The 23,370-nt window shown below is 30.7% G+C and overlaps 1 protein-coding gene across 2 annotated transcripts in view; it reads right to left on the bottom strand.

Annotated features, from left to right (window-relative positions):
* The window catches only part of LOC107453206 (gamma-aminobutyric acid receptor subunit alpha-2-like), an 85,975-nt gene that overhangs the window by 44,140 nt on the left and 18,465 nt on the right, over positions 1–23,370 (bottom strand). Inside the window, exons 1-2 of one of the 2 annotated variants that reach the window (XM_071187581.2) lie at positions 20,365–20,504; positions 6,817–6,917 (exon numbers count right to left, since the gene is read on the bottom strand). In XM_071187581.2, coding sequence (XP_071043682.1) covers positions 6,817–6,895 — 79 coding nt within the window. In that variant the 5' untranslated portion in view covers positions 6,896–6,917; positions 20,365–20,504. Of the gene's footprint in view, positions 1–6,816; positions 6,918–20,364; positions 20,505–23,370 lie in introns of those variants that run through there. The other variant, XM_016069933.4, reaches the window with a different exon arrangement.

Genomic DNA, 23,370 nt, shown 5'->3' with positions numbered 1-23,370 from the left:
GGGCAATTATTTTGAGCTCGTGGATCCAGATACCTGACTTCTCATGTGTTTGACAAGCTCATTGATGTCCGGTTTCATATTTGCTGTAATTATTTTAAGAATTGATTGGAGATGTTCATTCGTAAGTCTTGTGCGATGTTTGTTCTTATTTATTTTCATGACGGAAAACATCTGCTCGCATAAATAGGTGCTACCAAACATGCACAGAATGCGTGCTGCATGCTGTTTTAACTCCAGGTAGTTATCCAAACTCTTGAAATATTGTGTATAAAATGTAAGAGCGTTTAACCTCTTTAAATTTTTCTTTCAAAATACTGTCCGATGTAGATTTATCAACTCCATTTGCCAATAAACTGGTGCCTGTGAAGCTTCAAAATTGAATGGACTGTAGAAAATTGGGAATTCCATTTCATTCACTTTTTAGAAGTCTTCAAAACGATTGTTGAATTCCGTGATCAGATTTTGCAGAAGCTGAGAATATTGATCCAATTTTTTTTGGTTCACTGAGCCAATTGATTTTAAATGAGGGAAATGATCCAAAGTTTGATTTTTTACCTGATTTTCCCTCAGCCCCAACTTTGTTTCAAAGGCTTGAATACATGAATGCATTTGAGTGACAATCAGATTTTTACCCTGTACCTTTGCATTCAGATCAGTCAAATGTTTATTCATATCTACCAAAAAAGCACAATCAATCCACCAGTCATTGTCATAATCAATTGGGTTGCCTTTTTCTAACATGAAAGCTTGAATAGGGTCACGTAATGCAAAAAATCTTTCTGAAACTACTCCTCGACTGAGCCAACGAACTTCGGTGAAATAAGGGACATCAGAAAAATTTTCGTCCAAATCTTGAAAAAACTGCCTGAACTTTCGGCGATTTTAGTCCTCTGCTCCCTATAAAATTTTCTATTTTGATTATAGGTTGCATGACATGGTTCATTTTTAAATGTTTTAATGCCAATGATTCCTGATGAATTATACAGTGAAATCCCACAAAATTTCCTGATGTTTTCTGTTTAAATTTAGTTGCAACGCCCGAATGTTTGCCAGCCATAGCAGGAGTGCCATCCGTAGTTGTGCTGCTAAGTATATTCCAGTCGAGTTCATATTCTGCTATCAAATGCTCAATTGCAGAATAAATATCATTTGCTGTTGTAGTACCTATCAATGGAACGCACTTTAATAGTTCTTCAGTTATTTCAAAGTTACTTCAATAATATTATTTCAATAACTGTTAATACCTGGTATAAAAACAGCAAGTTGAGCTGTATCAACAGTATCAGGGCTCTCGCCTACAGCCAGTGAAAAGTTTGTAAATTCTTTAATTTTCACCTTCAGTTGAAGAACCAAATTTTAAGATAAATCATTTATTCTTGAAGCAACAGTGTCTCTTGACAGCGAAATATTGTGTATTATAGAGTTTTGAAATGGAAAGGAAACATTGGCAACTTTCAACATACAGTCTTTAATAAAATCACCATCAATGAAAGTTTTTGATCTAATGCAATAAAACTTGATTTCAGGACATCTTTGCTCTCGGTATTAGCTTTAGTAAACATCGATTGTTGACCTTGAAGTTTAGATTTTAAAAATGACAATGTGTCCATTCTTATTTTTTCAGTGTAACAATTGAATTTTGATTTATGATTCGTATCATAGTGTCTCTTCAAATTAAACTCCTTACAAGGAGCAACTGTTTGATTGCAAATCAAACACAGTGGTTTACCTTTCCATTCTATGAAAAAATATGCAATTTCCCTGACTCAAGTCGCGCCGACGCACTCCTTTCATATCGATAAGAAAGGTTCTAGCCTAGACTCAAAGCGCGTGGAAGATTCCGCTTGTTGCTTGTTGCTCTCTCTCTGGCTTGTTTATCACTCGCTGCCCTTGAAATTACTTATAAATGTAGCGTGCTGTAATAAATTGAAATTTATTATAAGTTTTTTTTTGTAATACTTTTAAAGATAGATTATTTGTCTGTAGATGGCACCACTACGGTAAAGTTTAAATTCAATCATAATGATATTTTCTTTAGAAATTTTGAATTAGTCTTTTAAAAAGGGATTTTTTTGGGTAAAATCTATGTAACTAAATTTATTAATATTTATTGAAGATGGTATTATAACTTGTATAGGGTATTAGTGGATTCATGACGGTTTTTCTCAGGGATCTTTTTTTTTTGGTTCTGACGTCCGCCGGATGCGGGATGACTCTGGACGTGGTAAACAGGTCAGTCTAGATTCTTTCGCCTTGTTGACGGGAGGATAAAAGAGAAGCGATGAATGTGGCTAGGAGCAGTTGCAGTACCAGTAGTAAGCAGTTAATCAGAGCAGTATCCTGGGGATACGGAGTTTGTCCGCTGAAGGAGTGGTTCGTGACAGTATCTCGGAGATGGTGGATCGTAACCTTAGGGAAAGCTAAACTGAAGTCTCTAGCGGGAAGGACTACCGGGATTAGCCAAAAGCCGATATCTTTGAGACGATGGGCCAAGTCCGAAGGAATCTATGCTGGACGTCCGGTGTCCCCCTTCTACATGCCTAAGTCGCTTGAAATTAGAATAGCTGGAGAAATTTCGAGATCCTAGCCAAGGAGTTTGTCCATGAGTTCATCTACCTTTCCGGTGGGCGGTTCCAGAGTGAAAGCAGTAAATTCCGTAGGGTACTTATAAAACTTTAAATTTTATTTCGTTAACATTTTAGAGGAATCATTTACCGAATATTCTGAACTGTTATGTTGTGTTTTTTTTTGTAGGAGAACAATCAGCATTTAAGTGTAATTTATAGATATCATAAACCAAGTCTGGGTTTTTAGAAATGTTAAATGAAGTTTTTATTTTATAAATGTCTTTTTTTGAACTGTAGAAGTGGAAGGTTATGCTTGAGTGTTTTAAGGTTGCATTTTTGTTTTAATTTATGTATAAATGTTTATTCCCATGTTGGCATTTGGAAATGTGTGAAATTATGTTTTTGAAGATTTAGAGGTGCAATAAAAATGAGTTTTAAATGTTAAAAGTTTTCTGTAATTCATTAGATATTTGTCTACTAAATAACCTGGGTAACCGTTACTAAATTTAAATTTTGAGATCACAGCCAAAGGGGTAACGGTACAAATTGGTGCCGTGACCAGGATAGGCAAATTTAATAGAGAGGGCCTAAATTGGTGCTGCAATCTTTTGCATTTCCAGATGCTAACATTTGACTTTTTATGTGTTTTAAAGTTGTATCATATTTGAGTGTATTTATATATTCCCAGTTTTTGAAATAGACGTAAACAAGTTCGGATATATTCAATTAATAGTGTGTTTGTGAAATTTGAGTTGTAACCGAATATGTGTCCTAAAGATAAGCTTTCGCCACAGGATGGTCAAACGGGCGTATTTATACCTGGCAATTTTTCCCTTTTAACGTTGCAAGTACTCCGGCACTGTTAACATATTGTAGGAAATTAACTTTGCCGCTGGAATTTCTTAGGAATCATGAACCTTTCTCTTACGCGGGTGCTGAGGACTTTGCCAAAGATTTACTTGGTAAATTGCATAGTACTTAGGCATTAGCGAGGGAAAATCTAGAATATTCTGCGGAAAATAGAAAAGCTCGTAGAGACCAAAACATCAAACAATATAGTTTCCAAGTAGGGGATGAAGTATACTGGTTCAATCCTGTGTTAAAGAAAAACCAGTGCAAGAAATTTGCTAAATTTAATGAGGGCCCTTTCAGGGTGGTTGAAGTCTTATCTCCGGTCACTTTGAAAATCCAACATACAAAAAATTTTGGCTATACTAGGGTTGTTCATGTGGAGAATGTGGCAAAGGCGGAGCAAAGATTGGAAATTTTGCGATCCAGAGATAGTGGGTTCGGTGACCAAATCAGTGGCAGTATAGATAGGGAAAGAGTAGAAACACCTGCTCCAGAAAATCTACTGTATGAGACAGGTAAATTCGTGCCTTTTCCGCAACCTCGTTATAACTTAAGACAACGAGTAAATGGACGGGTCATAAGAAATTAGAATTTGTAAGAGGGGGGTGCAACTAAATTTTTCTTGTTTTAAATTGGGTTATAAATGTTTTGGGGTGGAATGTCAAATGTTCTCCAAATATGGAGGAGGAGTTTATATCTGGCGGTGCATATTTTTGTTACATAAGCCGGAATGTAGTAGGTCGGTGGAGACTGTTTTTTGTTTTCAGGTGGACCACGGTCCTTTTATGTACATAAGTGTGAAGTGTAGGTCTCCACTGGCATTTGTAATGATGTATGTAATCAGTCAAAACTGGGTTTGTCCCATTTTTGTTTTTTTTTTTAATGTTATTTTGAAAATGTAGATTATGAATGTTTCGATGCTTAAAATTTGAAAGCTGAAGATTTATAACGTTGCTGTACAATCTTTTCCTGACCCCCTATGGGCCGCTGGAAAAGGTATTGCTCAGTGTAAATCTGAGTTATAATGTTTTTTAAAGTTAAGTGTAGTTTAAACTACTTTGGCGCATATTTGATTCCTCTTTTCTGTTTCCTTGCAAGGTGCACATTGTTAGGGTCAGATTTGATTTTAGTGATAAAGATCTAAAAGTAGGTTTAAAGCCGCGTGGTGCTTTTAGAGATTTTGAACTTTAAATAGGAATTATTTATGAACAGCTTAGAGAAAAGGAAAAAAACGGAATTTTTTGTGTGAATCCAGTAATTTAGTTTTCTTGATTTCTTGATAGTGTTCCAGGTCATTTTAACATAGTGCTATAGTGTTTCAAAAAATTAAAAGTATTTTAATTTTTTTTCGGTGAGGCGATGGTATTGTAATAAATTGAAATTTATTATAAGTTTTTTTTTGTAATACTTTTAAAGATAGATTATTTGTCTGTAGATGGCACCACTACGGTAAAGTTTAAATTCAATCATAATGATATTTTCTTTAGAAATTTTGAATTAGTCTTTTAAAAAGGGATTTTTTTGGGTAAAATCTATGTAACTAAATTTATTAATATTTATTGAAGATGGTATTATAACTTGTATAGGGTATTAGTGGATTCATGACGGTTTTTCTCAGGGATCTTTTTTTTTTGGTTCTGACGTCCGCCGGATGCGGGATGACTCTGGACGTGGTAAACAGGTCAGTCTAGATTCTTTCGCCTTGTTGACGGGAGGATAAAAGAGAAGCGATGAATGTGGCTAGGAGCAGTTGCAGTACCAGTAGTAAGCAGTTAATCAGAGCAGTATCCTGGGGATACGGAGTTTGTCCGCTGAAGGAGTGGTTCGTGACAGTATCTCGGAGATGGTGGATCGTAACCTTAGGGAAAGCTAAACTGAAGTCTCTAGCGGGAAGGACTACCGGGATTAGCCAAAAGCCGATATCTTTGAGACGATGGGCCAAGTCCGAAGGAATCTATGCTGGACGTCCGGTGTCCCCCTTCTACATGCCTAAGTCGCTTGAAATTAGAATAGCTGGAGAAATTTCGAGATCCTAGCCAAGGAGTTTGTCCATGAGTTCATCTACCTTTCCGGTGGGCGGTTCCAGAGTGAAAGCAGTAAATTCCGTAGGGTACTTATAAAACTTTAAATTTTATTTCGTTAACATTTTAGAGGAATCATTTACCGAATATTCTGAACTGTTATGTTGTGTTTTTTTTTGTAGGAGAACAATCAGCATTTAAGTGTAATTTATAGATATCATAAACCAAGTCTGGGTTTTTAGAAATGTTAAATGAAGTTTTTATTTTATAAATGTCTTTTTTTGAACTGTAGAAGTGGAAGGTTATGCTTGAGTGTTTTAAGGTTGCATTTTTGTTTTAATTTATGTATAAATGTTTATTCCCATGTTGGCATTTGGAAATGTGTGAAATTATGTTTTTGAAGATTTAGAGGTGCAATAAAAATGAGTTTTAAATGTTAAAAGTTTTCTGTAATTCATTAGATATTTGTCTACTAAATAACCTGGGTAACCGTTACTAAATTTAAATTTTGAGATCACAGCCAAAGGGGTAACGGTACAGTGCGCATTGTAAAACTTCCGTAGAGGAATCGAGTGAAGTCTAAAAGCTCTAAAAAACATGATTCGTCTTTCTGTGACACATTGCGATCGCGGGCCGTATCTTTGACATGACTTGACCAAGAGGGTGCTTCAGTTGGAGAAAGCCCTGTAAGCAAATGGAACAACAAATATTGTGATGATCCCTTCACATTGATTATTGTGATTTAATTTAAAAATTTATTGTTTTATGATTGATTGTCAAAAAAATAGTTTCAATAAACTGCTCCTCCAAATTAATCAAATATTTATCTGAATATACTAGAGATTTTTATTAATTCGATTTAACTAAAATTTATTGTTCTTGAAATTTTTGAACCTTTCAACTTTTGAAGCTGCGTCAATAATCTATAACTTTAATATTGTGATTTAATTTAAAAATTATTTTTTATGATTGATTGTTGTATGATTGATTGTAAACATATAGATTCAATAAAATGTTCCTACTAACTAATCAAAACGTTTATCTGACTGTCATCTAACTTAATCTAAACGGTTCATCAGATTAACATGTTCATTTGATTAACTTGCAATGAAATATTATACTCTGCATTTTTATATGTTATTTAAATTTACTCTGAAAAATAGTTGAAAACTTAATATTTGAGTTTTATTTAATTAGTACATGTTAGCTGAGACGTCATAGATATTATGATGTTTATAAATAAACATTGTAGGAAATCTTATGAAAATAACAGGCACTATCAAAAAAAAAAAAAACATTATGAAAGACATTTTATGATAGTTTGAAAAAGAATTTTAAAAAGTATGATAAAAGTGTAATAAAAAACATGTATTTACCTCCAAAGCCTGGTCTTATCTGTTTGTCATAGTTTTCTGCAGAAAGGAGGCTTTCCAGTAGCTTGGAAGTGTTCGTCATAAAGTCATTTTTCTCCGCAATCCTGAGTAATAGAGATATAAAAATATCCAAGTGCAATGAAATTTATTTCAAAAATTTTAATTTCACATATTTCTATAATATTTTTAGTAAATTTTGTCTCTGTCTTAAATTTAATATATCTTATGTAAACATAAGTTAAGTAATACCATTTAAATAAAAAATTTTAATTTAAAATGCTGATTTCCTACAGTAAGATGAGAATTTTATTAACCTTCCGTTAGTCGCGCACTTGTTTCCGACATGGTTAATCGCGTTGCACCTATGAGGTGTTTCTGGTTTTTTGAAAGCCAAATGAAATTTAGTTTAGTTTAAATAGTTAATTGTTACCAATTTAAGACTCTTTAGAGAGATAAATATCAAAAAACTCATTTAGTGAAGTACCGAAGATAAATTTTTCTTGCTCCCGCGTCGGATCTTGCTCCCGCGTCGGATCTCTTCCTCCATCACAAGATGTTCAACCAATTGACGCAAGAAGGTTCTGCGGTTTTTTACTCCGTAACCATTTTCTGTGTATATAACTTGACCATTTATACCTGCTACGTTGAGTAGGACAGAAAATGAGATAATATATATATATATTTAATTCATAAAAATATTATATCCATAATACTTGCGTCAATGGTCGCGCTGCACCAGAGGGGTGATTTGAGCGGTTCCAACTCTCCATCGACATGTTCTAAGGTCGGTTTTACACGGACATTTGAGTAATCCAAAGTTAGGAACATAACATTAGACTCGACCCCCGGAAAAATCTATTGACGGCAAAGGAGGTGGAAGTGCAGTAGGGATGCACCTGTGAGGTGCGCGCGACTAACGGAAGGTTAATGAAAATGCCTCTCAGTTGACATTTAATATAGATCGTACAACTAATCTTTAAAATAAGAGCATAGTTCAAATTATTTAATATAATAGTATTTTTTTATTCACTATTTCATTTCAAACTTAGTATTACATCTCAATAATTTCATTTAAAAATAAATATTTAATAAGAGATAAGTAAATAAGCATTATATTAAATAAACATGTATATATATATATATATATATATATATATATATATATATATATATATATATTGCGCACTGCACTATTAAAATTATAAAATAAATATTAAATTATTAACTGTTGCTTGAAACCTAAGCAATCGCTGATTACCAATAAATAACTGTAATAAATGTATCGAAATTTATTAAATTGCAATAAAATGATTTAAAATATAAGTTAAGATTTATAAAACTTTAAATTTCATTCCTTTTTAATTATCAATATGTATTTTTGAAGAATTCATGAACTGCATTTTTAGTTTTAAAAAAAAAAAAATTATACGGCAAGGATGAAAGAAATGTCTTGATGAACTAATTCCATAAATATTTTAGCAAGTCTACTTATTTAAACTTAATCTGATATAACTTTCTCACATTGCGTGAGTCAGATAAAAATAGATACATCGGACAACTTTACCACCAAAATATTTCTAAAGCTATAAATTAAGCATAAATATTCAAACCTAATGAAATCTAAATGATGACATTTAGACTCTTACTGAAGTCAGACACTAATCTATTTAATGAAAGATTGAGTAACTGAAGAAGGTTATCTGTAATTTCAAAATCTTTGAAAGAAACCTCTGGCTTAAGGCCAAAACAGCAATTGATGTTGATATCAATGAAAGATTCATACAAAAGCAGATTTTACGAAACAAAACTATTCACTTATATTATTTCAGGATAAGCATATTTGAGATATAAATAAATTCTAACAAAAAATTTCTGAACAACTCAAACCTTACTTTATCAGCAATTTTATATTAGTTATTCATTATATTTCTTTCAAATGATTTGTATTCTAAATAAACTATTTTTACACGAAAACAACTACTTGAAAAATAACAAAAATAATGTAACTTTAAAGGGAGTCGGTAGGGGATATATCAATAACGCTAAATCCGATCTTTTTCGGTGTACCTTTTCTAAGAAACTACTTATGATATCGATTTGAAATTTCTTCGAAATATTTGAGGTTATATCAGTTGCATGCTGTGATAATGTTTTAGAGTTAACAGGAATACTTTTTGAGTACTGAAAGATTTTTTGCTCAAAAATGATGAAACGTTTTAAAAATTTTAAAGTTCTCAGTTCATAATTTTTTAAAAGAAAATTCTGTCAAAGATATGTATTAACAGTTACCCTAGTGTAAACATATGTATGCAAATATTCTGTGAAAAAACTAAAGCAATATCTTGTTTAGATGCTGATGAAAGGTACATCGAAAAAGGTCAGTTTTAGCATTACTGGTATATGCTCTACCAACTCCCCTAAAAATAAATTTTTGTTTCAAAAATTAAGTTCTTGAAATAAATTTTACTAAACACATTTTAATACTTTCAGGAGGTTTTTTTATTTATGTAAATTAAACAAGTGTTACATGAAGATGAAAAATTTAAAAATATCTCAGAGCAAGGAAAAATTTATAACATAAATTCCTTTTCAAAGATACACTACTTGATGATTCGTGGTTTATATTCCCAACTGTTAATTACTATACAATTGATTAACTAACAGTTTTAGCCATCAACAGTTTAAATGTCAATTAACTAACACTTGAATGAAAAAGTATAATATTTTGCATCATCCTAAATTAAATTTCGTACAAAAATACAATTATATAATAAATAAAATCAATATAATACAAAAACAAAATACAAAATAAAAAAAATACAAAATTTAAAAAAAACACAACAAAAACAAGTGAAGGAACAAAAAGAGGAGAAAAAAGTAAAATAAAAAAACTATTAAAACATTGAAAAAAGTATTAAAGAAATTAAAATTTTAAAGTTTATCAAAGGAAAGATATATTCTCGACATCAGCTTACAGGATTACTCCCATCAAAATAATGCTTTCTGATGTTGTATTAATTTTTCCAAAGCAATAAAATGAAATAGAAACACTAAAAACTAAAGAACTTCTTTAGTTTTTAGTGTTTCCTTTTCATTCGGCTTGCTTGTGAAATCGATGTTTGACCAGGTTAAGTAAGTTTTTATTTTCTGATGATTTTGTTTGAGTTTCTTTTCTAAATTGGTTATTTGTATTTCATGTTTTTTCCTGGACTTCTATACAAAGCCATCGGGGTACTGAGGGAGTTAATTTAGGCATTTGTTTCTCCCTCAATTAGAAATGGTTTTGTTTTATGGCTACCGGGCCGGTACCCCCTGAAGACGTCGGCTTCAGTGGTCATATTTTTATTTCCTTCGTCTCCCTTATTGCTACTTTTTTTTGAAATTTCTGTTGCTTCTTAGCGTGTTTTTTTTAAAGAACGTTTACTTATTTAGAATTTTAAAAAAAAATTTGTTTTCTTTTAGAGAGAAAGAGAGATAGTTATCTACATATCTATATATTTCTACAGATATATACGTAAGATGATAGAAATCCTTGTCAGTGGGGTAGGGTTGGTGTAGCGAAACATTATTTACAAACGGAATTGTATAAACAGGAAACAAATGTTTATGAGTAATAACTTTATATGAATGCGAAAAATCATATTTTTCTCAAAAAACTTTACACCCTTAAATAGGGGTTGTCATTTTTCTCTGGACTTCACTGGTTGTTCTGAGAAACTGAACCAGATTTGCGCATTCTATGGACAGCAATTGTTTTCCATCTCTTTTCAACTTCGTTCCTTGTATATTCATTGTCTCTTATATTCTTTGTGATAAGTTATTAGCTTTCATTCACTGGGAAACGACATTTCTGCTTTGTGTTACAAAATGAAAATTCAATTTAATTTAATTGTAGATGGGTTTTTTTCGAAAACGAACGTAAATAAAAAAAACGCACATGAAGCAGTTATTGTAATTATAAAATTATAAAAATATATTATATAATTATAAAAATATATAAACGATAAAATTACATTTCTTTTTTATCATTTATATCTGAGGATATAAATAATAAAAAAGAAGTTTTTGACTAAAGAAATTGTGTCCTTAAACTGTCAAAGTATAATTCTGAGTGATTTATAGTTTTTCAATTCAATATTTTGGTCAACATTTGCATGATTTGGTAACAAGTTCCTAAGAAACTATTTAGAAATTATTTTTATTAAAAAGTTTAAACATTTCCAATTTATGAAGCGAACACGTTCTTATATTGAACGGAGCAAGTTCCACGAAATCTGAAGCAGAAACCACCACTTCCTTTGAGTTTAAATGCAAAACATATTATTTGGTTTGTACTATTTTTATTCATAAAGTGATAAATATTCATACGTTTGTTTAAAGTTTGTAAACGAAAAGGAGTATGTAATAAATCCTACTTCTCTATTCTACGATAAAAAAGAAGAAAAACTATATTTAATGAATCTAAAAAATGTAAATTCGTATTATTTGTGTTAGTTTCCTCATCAAACGCGCTCAGTGGACCTAGGGAAGATTTCTGTATATTGTAACATTTTCTCCTTTCATTTTACGATTGTGTTGTGAATATTTTACGAAATAAAAATGAAAATCGGAATAAAATTCTTAATGTAAATATTCATACTCTTAAGATATTTTAGGTCATAAAAAAGGGGCACATTTAATTAGATCAATTATGGGTTTAATTTTTTAAAAAAATTAAAAAACAATATTTTTACCATATGCATTAATCCATAAAGTAAAATAAGACAAAGCAATATTTAATTGACATAACGCAGATAAAAATCACAATAGATCGTGAAATAAAGTTCTATAATTTATTTTAAAAAACTCTGGTTTGAATCCCGGTAACTTTTATTTGGCTAGTAAAAATCTTTCGAAAGAACAAGCAATTACAATGTTTATGATTTGATCAAAACAGAACTACACTCTATAACAAAAAAATCGACGCACCAAGAACGCACTAAGACGTGCAAAATCGACGCTCGATCAGGCTAGAATGATGCCGACTGGGGACGTATAGTCTTTAGCGACGAATCCCGCTTCCAACTGTGTCCTGACGATCATCGAAGACGTGTTTGGAGACGCACAAGGCAGAGGAGGGATCCTGCCTTCACTATTGCACGCCACACCGGCGCTCAACAAGGCATTATGGTCTGGGGTGCCATTTCCTTTGACAGCCGGACCCCTTTGGTCGTCATTAGAGGTACACTTACTGCACAGCAGTGCGTCGACGACATCCTGAGACCTGTTTTGCTACCATTCCTTTTGCAGCGCCCTGGGCTGGTTTTTCAGCAGGACAATGCCAGACCACATACGGCACGTGTTGCTATGAACTGTCTGCAAGCTTGTTAAACTCTTCCTTGGCCTGCCAGATCACCAGATCTCTCTCCCATCGAGCATGTCTGTGATATGATGGGAAGGCGATTGCATCTGGCACGGAATGTTGATGATCTCGTTCGACAACTGGATCGAATTTGGCAGGAAATACCGCAAGAGACCATCCGGGAGCTTTATCAGTCAATGCCACGCCGTGTGGCAGCTTGTATCCAGGCTAGAGGCGGGTCAACACCTTATTGAACGTGTTACTGTAACTCTGCAACAAATTATTCAATTGTTCTGAAATTTTAATCATTTACTATTCTGTACATTCTCTTCCTATCCACCAATTTTCGTTTCACTCGGACAATTCCTTCTTGGTGCGTCGATTTTTTTGTTATAGAGTGTATTTAATGAATATTCTGATGAAGCTCACAAATGCTAACAAAGTTTGTTATTTAGCGAAAAATAAACCACTACTGAGCAATGTTAGACGCATAATTTAAATAAATTTATTATTAGTAAATTTATGATAAATTATTAATAAATTTTTGCTTTGAGAGAATTGAGAAGTATCTCAAATTTCGATGCCAAATCCGTTTCCAAAATGGAGTTCAAAATTATTTTCCACTAATTTCTTTATTTAAATAATTTATGTATTAAAAGGCCTATTATATAGATAAGCGCTTAAAAATATCAATGATGATTTGCGTTAAAAAAAACTCTAAGCACGGATGATTTTTAGACTTTTTAGCTTTTTAAGATAATACTTAAAATTGGAGTTATCATTGGAATCTGACAAAAGAAAAGTTTTATAAAAGAGAAAAAAAATGTCGAAGAAGAAATCCGTATAGCTTTACTAAAATCATCTGATTTGCATAACGTTTAAAATTTAAATCTCATTTTTTTATTTTGATATAAGATTATTAATGATTATTGCCGTGTATGAAAATAATTTCAAAAGTCAAAATAATGAAAATATTACAGTAAGTCTCCTAATTACTGGAAATTAATTCCCTATTTTTAATTTTAAAGCATGAAAGTATTAAGATTATAAATCAAATAGCCTATCGAGAAAAAAAAAAGTTTTTGGGTAAAACTTTTTCATATGAACAAGTGATGTAAGTAGAAAAATGTTTTGACTTAATGGGTCAACTTAATACTTCGTTTTTTTTAAACAATGTATTATTTTAATTTGCTTCAAAGTGTATTGATTTAAAAAATATCATTAAAATAAAGGAGAAAAATAGTACAATGAATCTTAACATAAGTTTTTAAGATACGTGTAATGATGTTTTGGTTTTTAGTAAAAGTCAATTTAATCTATCTTTAATGGATTTTTGGGAACAAAATTCTCATCATTTCAGATTTATATTTCAAAAAAAATTGTACTCCAGACTTGCTTTTCTATATGCTGTTTTATAACCCTTAATTCAAAGGACATCGATTAATTTAAAACCTAACTTACACTTCATTTTTTTTTTGTTAATGAACGAAAAATTAAACTATGATATTTTTGTATTTAAGGGAACATAACGCATGAAAGTAATTGTTCCAATAAAAAACACATAAATTTGCCATTAATAGACGAAGACTATCTTTAGAAAACCAAATACACATTTTATGTTACATTATAAGTGATCATAAAACAATTACATACGTTATAATTATTTCTTGTTGCTTCCTGTTGTTGTGTTGTTATTAATTAGTCTTATTGCATCTTGTCAACTTTATCAATAACATTAAATTTTTCAATAATAAAATCATTAGTTACTTTACTTAAAAGAATCATCGCGATAAGCAGATAGTTTGATTTGTGGTTTTAAGTTATAAAATCTGCTTTATGTATCAGTGTAAAAGAAAGAAATATTATTATTTTACAAGCTATTAATTTCTATCTCATATGTTTTAACAAAAGCGATATTCAACCTGAGATTTGTAACGCCTAAGAAAGCATGCTATATATAAATATATATATATATATATATATATATATATATATATATATATATATATATATATATATATATATATATATATATATATATATATATATATATATATATATATATATATATATATATATATATATATATATATATATATATATATATATATATATATATATATATGTAAAAGTTAAAAATACGAAAATATTATATTAGTTTTTTAAAAAGAAGAAGAAAATGTATTGATAAATAAAATATTTTTAAAAATGTTTAAAAATTAAAAAAAATAAAAAAGTTTAAAAAAAGTAATTAAAAACTAAAATGCTGGAAAGAAAAATAAGGAAAGATTTAATCTCAACAACAGCTCATACGATTTTATCCGCAAAAAATAGTGCTTTCTAATATTTTATTATTACAGCCAAAGCAGAACATATCAATGCAACAGTGTAAGAAGTGCAAAAAAATTGAAATCAACTAGAGCATACTAAGGAACAAATGCAAAATAAAAGCATATGAAGCAAAATATAGAAAAAAAATTAATAATAAAACGAAAAAAAACACAAAATGTAATATATAAAGCGAGTATCGAATTCAAATGTATTTGCACTTTCCCGCATCTTTCAAAAATGGATTCATGAAAATAGAGGCGTAAATTTAGAGTCTTATTTTTCATCACTCTTAGCTAACTTTTTTTAACACTGTTATGAAAAATTATTCTTTTAACACTAAATTTGTTTTCAGATTTAATTCTACAATTTTCAATATTATAAAATTTTGTTATATAATACTTACCCAAAGGAATTAATCTTACTTCATAAATATGACGATAGTATTATTTTTAATTTTTTGTATTTACGCGAAGAAAATATCTAGAATGATTTAAAAGAAATGATTTTAAATTTAATATAAGTAAACTAGTTACACTGAATTGTAATGTTTTTAAGAAAAGTTGTTTAACTACCATTTTTAACAAATGAATAAAATTAAACGAATTGGTAGTAATGTTCGTTTATCCAAAAGACTAATAGAAGAACTCTTCCAAAATTTGGAAAAAAAATAGATATCCAGCTAATGCAATTAAATTAAACATAAAATCAATAAGTTAATTGCATGTCATAGTTATAAATAAATTTATTAAAAAATTTCTTTGTTAACTAAATTTATATTTTTACCATGTGCAAATTCAATTCGGGTAAACCCGTGGCAAAAACTATTTTAATATGAAGAAAGGAGTTTTTTTAAAAAAAATTTCAATAATGGTTAATAATTTATCTAAAATCAACAATATTAAAATCCAAATTTATTGTTTATAAACATTTAATTATCCAATATAATAGTATTACCTTATGCACATCCAGTTTTACGCAAATCCAAGGTAACTAAAAAGACACACGCGTATCTGTACTTCAGTAAGAAAGCGCCATAAAATAATCCCACTATCCGCTGTTTACGATTATATTTTCATCTTTTGTAATCTGGCAAACTTGTTACGGAAACATTTTAAAATATTTTTGAAAGATTCCGGTATGTGTAAGTGCATTTGAATTTGCTACTAGCTTTATACATTACATTTTAAATTTTATCATGTTTTTTGTTGAGTTTTTATTTTCTATTTTCTTAATATGTTTTTATTTTGCATATCTTGCTTAATATGTTCCATTTTCATTAAATTTTTTTTGCCCTTCTCACGGTATTTTATTGATACAATTTGCTTTGAATATATTATTGCAATATTAGAAAGCAATCCTTTTTGCGGATCTAAGCGTGTGAGCTCATGGCGAGATTACATCTTTTCCTTATTTAATTTTCGGGCGTTATAATTTAATTATTTTTTTTAAACTTCTAAAATATGTAATTATTATTTTTCAATATTTTATTTTTTTATAGTTTTTCTTCCTCTCTTTGCATATCTTCTATGTCTTTTTCTTGCATTCCAATACTTTTTTTCCGTGCCTTCTGTTTATTCTTAATTTATTTCTATGTACTTGCAACTTGTGCACATAAATCAAAACTTAATATTGTTTTTCTTAACTTTCTTAATTCATCCTTCTTTCTTTTCAGTTTTTTTCCCTCTTTTCTTTCTTCTTTTTTTTTTCCTTCCTTCTTCTTTTCGTTGAAAAAAAAAACATATCAAACAAGAGGAAAGTATCATACAAGCACATGTGTAGTTCGCGATTAGCTTATTTTTTAAGACAAACGAAACTACAAAAAATATGCTCATTTAATATTTCAGCTGCCAAAAATAAAACATTATAATAATTTAGTTCAAATTATCGAATGTTCTTCAGTAGAGTTTTAATATTTGTCTAAATGATATACATACTTCACAAAATTCTGCAACAACATATTGAAGATGCGATGAAATGAAAAACAATGAAAAGCATGTTTCTCTGTAAATATAGCATCAAGTGATTGAATAGATTTTCTCATTAGTTTAATAACTCTCTAAAACTACAGCGGAACATAAATATTCATTTTCAATGCACAAAAGCGCTCTGCCAAATAGATGAATCTTTTCATTTAATGTATTATGCTTCTCACGTTTCTCATGTTTGGAGTCATATCATCTGAAACACTTTCTCTTTGTAGCTACCGTCTTTCAACGGTTGTTATTATTAGATGATAGTAAAAGACAATTATACTATGATCGAGTACGCTAAATGTATGTAAGGAAATGATTATTCATGTTAAAAGGAAATTACTACTTTTGCTTTTTTTTGAGAAAGACTACAGTTTTATGTTGCAGTCACTATCGTCTCCTGCTTGATTTTGAAAAGAAATATAATAACAAACAGTGTATTTAGCTGTAATAAATGTTAACAAGGTTCTTTGCGGCTTGGATGCCTGTTTGGCAGGGTGTTGGCCACATATCCAAGAGGTCGTGAGTTCAATACAGGTCGGTTGAGGACGCCCCGTGTAGTAAAGCGTGACTGGCGCATGTTAAATTTGTTCAGTCACAAAATCCTTCATGTTCCCATAGCAAATCATCCCTCTGGAAGTGCTGAATGGGAGATCGGTCGTTCTCTGGTTAAGGTCAAAATTACGATCTGTGAATAAATGAATGGATGTATGAATGGGTCCAATATATAAACTGGTTGTGATGTGTGTGTAGTTGAAGTTCTTGGCCGTAAATAACGCTACTGGAAAACAAAAAAAGAACATGAAGGCTTGCTGGTATTGGCAAGTGGCATTAGAAATAACAGCAAGGTTCTTAGGATTGAAACAATGCATTAGAGCATTGCTATTCCATCTATCTTTCCTGAATGAATACTTTTGCTACTTATTTTTTCAAAAACATCAACTAGTAATATTAATATTATTAATTACGCAACTATTCTATTGTGTAGAATATTACACTGTTTTGAAAATGAGGAATTATATGTTGTTTTGAAAAGTTCGAATGTCAAGTATACAATAAAATTTAAAACTCAAATGTGTGAGTTTTTTAGTTTTCGTTACACATGTTTGGTATGTTCCGTTAGTCAGGTTTAGTAGAAATGGTAATTACTTGAAAGGAGTTTCAATAAATGCAACAAAAAGGAAAAGAAAAAAAAAGTATGACAAGCCCAATGAATCTCTTTATCAAAATGTTTATTTTTAAGAAAGGTCTAATTAAGAAAACAAAAATTCGTTTGCTTATAACAAACTATCGTGACCTGTGATGATCATGGTAAAATAACACGCAGCAAAAAAGTAATTATTCTTATATATATATATATATATTATATACTTTTTAAATATTGTGGAAATTTGTAATTAACGTAGCAATTATTCAGATATTTAGCAATCGATTCGGTTGATTGTTGAATAAGGTAATAAGGAAATAAAAAATAAGACTAAATAAAGTAAAGTATACCGTTGAATAATCATATGAGAAATCGCACATAGAGATGAAATTCTTGCAAAGTTCTATACGGTAATTACATTTCTGATGTCTGGTAAGAGAAAAATAAATTATTAATAAAACCACAATATACAGTATTTAAACCATTTATTTGGTAGTACGTTCTTATGTTAATAATTCACCGGAATTCTTGCTTTCAAAATTATAGTTCTTTTTACCACACATTTAGCATTAAATGTGAAATTAAAAAATAATTTTACCCTATTATATTATGTTTATACCATTCTCTGAAGTATCCTGATAAAATTACCGAATTTCACCGCACTTTATAAATTTGATTACAAATTATAAAACCATATTTTATTCTTAGTTTATCTAATATCATTACCAAATTTACCGAAAATCATTTCATCATGGTTTTGGTTAGCACTTCCTGAATATATTCGTGCTGTGCAGAAAGAAAATCTGCAGAAATGCATGATCATCAAAAGTTATATAAACTATAAAATAATTAAAATTAATTATAAAATAAAATATAGAAAATAACGAATAAACCTTGCTTTTCGAAATAATGATACGAATGACAAGGCGGCAAACTAGGAAATAGAAACTTGCTGATGATAACCAGTTCCAATGAAACGAATAGTAATTAATAACTGTTGAAATTTTATTCATCGAAATATTGGTTCGTGCTGACCAGTTTAATGAATGGTCAGATTTTTTGCGCACGTGATAAGATTTTAATGTTGTGTGAATAATCGAAGGAATAGTATAAAATATGGTTAAGTCTGTTTTTCGAAGACTCCGTCATAATATGAAATTATGCTTTTTTGTGAATGATTTGCAATTTTTATAACTGGTGTGAGTGAGCAACTATTACTCTGTCTTAGCGTTTTTTAAAATTACTCAAAACGTCAAATGGAGAAAAGTCACAGTTTTGTGAAATTGAAAAGAGCTCGTGGTCTAAATTTTTAATGTTTAAAAACTTTTTGCAAAGACTCAATACCTGGGCTCCTAAAAATTTGCAGAAACTAAGATTACGGCAGTACTTCGGATAATTTTCAACTAGGTGGAAAAATGTCACAAAATTGGAAATTTTAAAAAAACTTTAATAATTTTTAAAATATTTAGGTGTGTTAAAGGAAAAAATAAACAAACATATGAATTAATCAAATGTGAATAAATTTTTGATAAAATGCGATGAAAACAAATTTAATTACCCAGTTTATCGTAACTGATCAACCAGATTTAAATGAAAATTGTTATGTTTTTAAATGCTGGGAAAGATCATGAATATGTACTATGAATAAGTACTAATTATTACTTATACTTTTAAAACTATTACTTTGATAAAACATAGCAATAAAATAAATATTTTTGGATATTTCGAAAGGGAATATTAATTTTACAAATCTGTTGGAAAATTTCCCCCTTATTTAAATACTCTTAAGCCGAGAAAGTTGAACTCAATATTGGTATAGGGAATTTTAATGAGTATGAATTTAGATAAATATCATTGATGAATATGTCGTTTATGAGATAAAAATCATTGGATATTCAATAACACCGAATGTATGTCTTATTTTAAGTATAATGTATTTTTCCACAGTTTTAAAAAAACAATAGTGCCATGCATTTTCAATTTGTGTTTTAACAGTTTTGTGCATTTTGATAATTAGGCTTATAATTAATAAAACCAGTTTTAAATGGCGATAATGACTTGGTATTAAAAAAATCTTAGGAATCACGAATGGAGTCGGAAATCAATTCATTATTGTGAAAAAAAAATTAAATTGGTTGAAAGCAAAAAAATAAATCCCTCATCAACTATTATTTTTTCTAGTTTCATAATTAGACAGTTTTAAAAAAATTATGCCCGGTTGAACTGTTACCCTTCAAACTTTGGCTAGGCTGTGATCGCTAAATTTAATTTTGGTAACAGTTACCCAGGTTCAACAATAGACAAATAACTAATGCATTACAGGAAACACTTAACAATATAAATTAATTTTATTACAACTCTAAATTTTCAAAAAAACATATCTCCAATCATTTTCGAATGCTAACATGGGCATAAACATCTCCAAATTGTACACTACTTCAAATTCCAGACTTTTCTACACAAGATTAAACTTTTTAATAAAATGCAATTTTGAAATTCTAAATCATAACATTCCATTAATTCACATCAAAAAAGACAATTAAGAAATAAAATGCACTCATATTCTAAATCTACTAAAATCACTTAAAACTTAGATTATGATCTAGCTATAACCTGTAATTATGCTTAAATATGAATTGCTCTCGTTAAAATATGTATCTAAAAACACAGTAGAAACAGCTTAAAATTTAGGGTATATTCTTCTTCTAAAATGATATCCAAATCGAAATTAAAGTTATAAATAGAAAATTGAATTTACGGACCACGTTCCTGGAACGCCCACCGGAATTGCAGCTAGACTCGTGACAAAGCAAACTCCTTGTTTCAGATAGCTAGTACTCTAACGATTCCAATTTCTTTAAGCTCTCTCGTAGTACGGCAGCAAGCACAAGGGGAATACAGGACTTTCAGTATGGGTACATTCGGGTTTGGTAAATCGTCTCGAACATAGCGGCCTCCAGTCTATCACTCTCGATCAGCAACTCAGAGACTTCAGCTTAGCTTTCCTCCAGCCCACGATCCATCCTCTCAGCGGTGCTGTCTCTGACCAACCTTCCAGCTGGCAAGCTCCGTCCTCTGCGTGATACCTTTTCAGTCACTCTTCAGGTCCCTTTTATCCTCCACTCAGCAAGGCGAAAGAATCTAGATTAACCTGTTTACTCCCTCACTAGCCGCCTCGCATCCAGTGGACGTCAGAACAAAAAAAAAGATCCATGAGAAAAAACAGTCATAAATCCACTAATACACTATAAAAGTGATAATACAATCCTCATTAAATATTAATAAACTTAACAACGCATGATTCACCCCAAAAATCCCATTTTAAAAGGATAACTCAAAATTTCAAAAAAATATCATAATTGTGATTGAATTTAAACTTTATCATCGTGGTGCCCTCTATTGAAAAGTAACCCATCTTTAAAAGTATTGATGAAAGAAACTCGAAGATACCATCGCCTCACCAAAAAAAAAAAAATTAAAGAGATACTTTTAATTTCTGGAAACATTAAAGCACAATTTGTTAAAATGACCTGGAACATTATCAAGAAACCAAGAAAACAAAATTACTGGTATCAAAAAGAAATTTATTTTTCCTTTTTCCTTAAGCTGTTCAAAAAGAAATTCCTGCTTAAGGTTCAAAATCTCTAAAAGCACCACGCGGTTTTAAACCTACTTTTAGATCTTTATCACTAAAATCAAATCTGCCCCTAACAATGTGCACCTTGCAAGGAAACAGAAAAGAGGAGTCAAATTTGAGCCAGAGAAGTTCAAACTACACTTAATTTAAAAAAACATTACAAATCAGCTCTACACTTAGCAATATATTTTCAAGCGACCCACAGGGGGTCAAGAAATGATTATACAGCAACGTTATCAATTTTCAACTTTCCGCAAATTTTAAACATCAAAACATTCATAATCTACAATTTCAAAATAACATAGGAAAACAAAATGGGACAAACCCTGTTTTGACTGATTACATATGCAATTATAACTGCCAGTGGAGACTAAAAATTTACACTTATGACATAAAAGGACTGTGGTCCACCTGCAAAAGAAAACAGTCTCCCCCGACCTATTATATTCCAGCCCATGTAATCAAATATTTACACACTCAGGTATAAACTACTCCTCCACACTTTGGAGAACATCTGACATTCCACCAAAACACGTATATAATTTGTAACAAGAAAAATTTAGTTTAACCCCCCTCTAAACAAAGCATTAATTTCTTACAACCCGTCCATTTACTCGTGGTCTTTTGTAACGGGCAAGTTGTAACGGACAAGTTGTAACGAGGCTGAGGAGAAGGTATGAATTGACCCGTCTCATAAAGAAGATTTCTTGGAGCAGGCGCCTCTATTCTTGCCTTATTTACACTGCTGCTGATGGGGTCGCCGAACCCACTATCTCTGGATCGCAACATTTCCATTCTCTGTTCAGCCTTCGTTGCATTCTCCAAATGAACAACATTAGTATAGCCAATATTTCTGGTATGTTGAATTTTCAAAGTGACAGGGAATATGACTTCAATCACTCTGAAAGGACCCTCATTAAATTTAGAAAATTTCTTGCACTGGTTTTTCTTTAACACAGGGTTGAACCAGTATAATCTATCACCTACCTGCAAATTATATTGTTTGATGTTTTTGTCTCTACGAGCCTTTCTATTTTCCGCAGAATTTTCTAGATTTTCCCTCGCTGATGCATAAGTACTATGCAATTTGCCTAGCAAATCTTTGGCAAAGTTCTCAGCACCTGCATAAGAGAAAGGGCTATGGTTCTTAAGAAATTCCAGCAGTAAAGTTAATTCCCTACCATATGTTAAAAGTGCCGGAGTAAAGTTAGTTGACTCCTGAATAGCTGTTCGGTATGTTAGTATTGCAAATGGTAGTTGCGTATCCCAGTCATCATGTGTAGAATTAACTGCATGACATAAAAAGTTTGCGATTGCTTTATGCTTGATTTATATAGCACCATTACTTTGGGGGCGATAAGGGATAATATTAGTTTTTTCTATTCCTAAAGATTTATAAATTATTTTCATACCCTCACTTATCATGTTAGATCCTCTGTCGGTGATTAAAGTTTTTGGAGAGCCAAAACGAGTTATGAAATTTAAATGTACTATGGCAATATCCTTACTGTTGACCGATGAGACAGGGACAGCTTCTAGCCATTTTGTAAATTGATCAACAATTGTGACCAAATACCTATTTCCATCTTGAGTTAAAGGGAGTGGTCCTACCACATCACATGCTATTTTCTCAAAAGGGCCATATGGAGGTGGCACATTTTGCAAAGGGGCTAATCGCTTGGGTTGATGAGCCATTCTTTGTAAACAGCTATTACACGACTTAATGAAGTTTACAATATGGGAAGACATTTTGGGCCAAAATAAATTTTCTTTATCTTTTTTAAAGTTTTACTAATTCCAGGATGGCAAACCAATGGAGAATTATGATACAAGTTTAAGATGTCTTTCACTAAATTTAGTGAAATAACTATTTTTTCACTCTCAGCAATTTGGCTTTTGTTACACCTTAATACTTTATCTTTAATAAAAACATGAAAGTTAGATGGCACTGGTTCATTTCTACCCAAAACCTCAACAATTTCCTTGCAAAAAGGATCTTTCTCCTGATCTTCAATTAATTTTGGCAAAGAACAAATTGATTCATTACAATCCACTTCATTAAATAAAATTTTGTTATACATAGTTTCAGCTTCCTTAACATTTCTACTCAGAAAGTCTGCAATACAATTAA

Source organism: Parasteatoda tepidariorum, chromosome 11, assembly GCF_982258835.1.
Source record: "Parasteatoda tepidariorum strain Cologne lab strain chromosome 11, Ptep-v5.0, whole genome shotgun sequence".
Classification (NCBI taxonomy): Eukaryota; Metazoa; Arthropoda; class Arachnida; order Araneae; family Theridiidae; genus Parasteatoda; species Parasteatoda tepidariorum.
This window is presented reverse-complemented; position numbering and strand designations above follow the sequence as displayed.